A 2,828-nucleotide genomic window follows, 5' to 3' on the forward strand; every position below is an offset into this window, starting at 1 on the left:
TCGTTTATTTTTTTTATTAATCCGATTATTTTTACAGGCTCAGTTACATAAGTTTAATGGAGCCAAACTCTTAACTATATTTCAACTAGCATATATCAACATGTTGTTTCCTTAATTCTATTTTGATCGTTATTCCTTACCGTTTTTATTGTGGATTTCGCACTCAAATATTTTTTACTTAGTGACTGTCCATTGACTGTTTGTTGTGCGAATGTGAAAAAGTTGTCGATATTATCGTTCTTACATTTGTGTTGCAACTGTAGGTGCCTAAAAGTTTTCGTTTTGTTCATCGGACTTATCATCCACTTGTACACAAAAACAATAAACATTACGGCACCTCTTTGCTGTTCTTGTGTGCTGTGCTGTAAGCCTACCGATAGGCGAATAAGTTTGACGGTTATCATGGAGAAGAATTGTGCAAACTGCTGCCAAATGATAAACGGCATTGAATTCGTCACATGCCGTGGATATTGTGGTGGCATATTCCACTTGCAATGTGCTGGCCTGCCGGTAGTGACACGTGCCCTTCTGGGCTATTTCTCGCCACATCGGAAAAATCTCTTTTGGATGTGCGATGACTGCGCTGAGCTGTTCAGCAATTCCCATCTCCGCTCCATTACTAAGGTAGCAGATGAAAAATCTCCGCTGGTTGCACTCACGGACGCAATCACCAATTTGCAATCGGAAATAAAGCAATTGTCATCTAGGCCCACTTCGTTGACCATGTCACCCGCAGTGAAGCGTTGGCCCTCATTAGAACCTGTTCGAGCTGCCAAACGTCTTCGTGGACCTGATGTCACACAAAAATCGTCTGAATGTCAGTCTGGCTCTAAGCAGATTGGGAATGATGTTGTATCTGTTGCCATCAGGATCCCGATGTAGTCATGCCATCAGGGTCCCGATGTAGTCAAACAGGTCCCCAAAGGAGCAGACATCGGCAACATGACCTTCATTCCGTTCAAAGTCGGGCTTGATCCAGCTTTGAAATCCAAAGCAATGGACCCTTCGTCTTGGCCAGAGGGCATCATGTTCCGTGAGTTCGAGGAGATTACTGTCCAAAAATTTCGGAAACCTCCCGTTGTCAACCTGACGCCAACATCCATCACACCACCGGTAGATGCAATGCAGAATTGATCGATGTTCCAATGCGTTATGATGAGGACGGTGGGAACCCAAGGGTTCCCATCACAGGCGAGTATATCCATTCTATTCTCTCGACCCCAGCACTCAATCAGTCTGTGTTGCAGCATACTTCTACTTCCATCGATGATGCCGTCTGGATTTATTACCAAAATGTAAGAGGATTGAGGACCAAGCTGGACAATATATTTCTCACTTCTCTCGACTGCGGCTATGACGTTATATTGCTGACGGAGACTGGACTAAACGATAGCATCAATTCACTGCAAATTTTCGGATCATCGTACAACGTTTTTCGATGTGATCGATGTTCTCTGAATAGAGACAATCGTAATTTTGGCGGTGTACTGATAGCTGTCGCCAATCGACACGTGAGCACACGCATCGACACGCTTAACGGAAATCGGCTGGAGCAAGTGTGTGTTTCTGCAAATATTCGGGGCCATCGTTTCCTGACATTTACATTCCACCCGATAAAAGCCGGGACGTTGTTTTGATGGAAGATCATATCGCCACCGTCCGTGAACTAAGTGTGTCCGCCAACTCCGAAGCTATCATTCTCGCTTGTGGCGACTATAACCAGCCGCGTTTAGCATGGTCTAACGACGACAACAGCTTACGTCTCGACAACCCGATACTTTTGACTCCGGCGAGCGCAGCGCTGATTGACGGAATGGATTTCTTGAACATGAATCAAATTAATGCACAACTAAATCACCTGCGCCGTACTTTGGATTTGGTTTTTGTATCCGAAGGAAGCCATGCTGAAGTATTGACCGCCGTTGATTCACTAGTGTCCGTAGATCCTAATCACCCTCCTTTGACCATTCGCTTCAACGCACCAGCTAAATCAGTGACTTCGCTTCCAGTGGGAAATGTAGAAGAAAGGAAAATAAATTACCGCAAAATTGATTTTGACAGCCTTTCTGCCCATCTGTCCGGTTCTGATTGGAGTTGTATCTACGATTGTACCAACGTCCATGACATGGCATTCAAATTTTGCGACATCATTCGCCAATGGCTGATTGCGAACGTTCCTTTAAAACGGTGCCCAATTTCACCTCCTTGGAGTACGCCTCTCCTCCGGAGAGCGAAGCGTGTACGCAATCAATGGCAGCGACGTATGCGAACTCATCGATCCAACTTTACAAAAGTCAATTTCAAACATGCAAGCGATGACTACAGGCATCTAAATGCTGCACTCTACAAATCACATGTATTAAGGGTGCAGTTTGGTCTACGTCGTGATCCAAAATCCTTCTGGAACTTCAATCGCAAACGCAAAAACCCAATAGTTTCGTCCAATTTAGTGTATGAAGACAAGGAATCCAGTGATTAAGCCGAAACGTGCGACTTCTTCGCGAGACATTTTGCTTCCGTCTTTCAACCCGAGCCATCTAGCGATTCCGATGCTGAACTGGTTGCGTCTAACATCGTTGCGGATGCAGTATATTTGGATACGTTTGAAATATTACCTGCAATGATCATCCACGCCTCCAAGAAATTGAAGAATTCATTTTCTCCTGGACCGGATGGTATCCCTGCATCTGTCCTCCGTCGCTGCATAATTGCAGTTGTAGAGCCGCTTGCCTTCATTTTCAGACACTCGTTTGAAAGAGGAGTGTTTCCCATGTGCTGGAAAGAATCATATATGTTACCTGTACACAAAAGTGGGGATCGACGTAATG

At 44.8% G+C, this 2,828-nt stretch overlaps 1 protein-coding gene across 1 annotated transcript; it reads left to right on the top strand.

Moving 5' to 3' along the window:
• Positions 1-1,145: 1,145 nt before the first annotated feature.
• On the top strand, positions 1,146-2,479 carry LOC129761472 (uncharacterized). The gene is made up of 2 exons (XM_055759194.1): positions 1,146-1,558; positions 1,621-2,479. Exons 1-2 carry the CDS (start codon positions 1,146-1,148, stop codon positions 2,477-2,479), a joined length of 1,272 nt encoding a protein of 423 aa, XP_055615169.1.
• Positions 2,480-2,828: the final 349 nt, after the last annotated feature.

The sequence above is a fragment of the Toxorhynchites rutilus genome, chromosome 1 (assembly GCF_029784135.1).
Source record: "Toxorhynchites rutilus septentrionalis strain SRP chromosome 1, ASM2978413v1, whole genome shotgun sequence".
NCBI classification, from domain to species: Eukaryota; Metazoa; Arthropoda; class Insecta; order Diptera; family Culicidae; genus Toxorhynchites; species Toxorhynchites rutilus.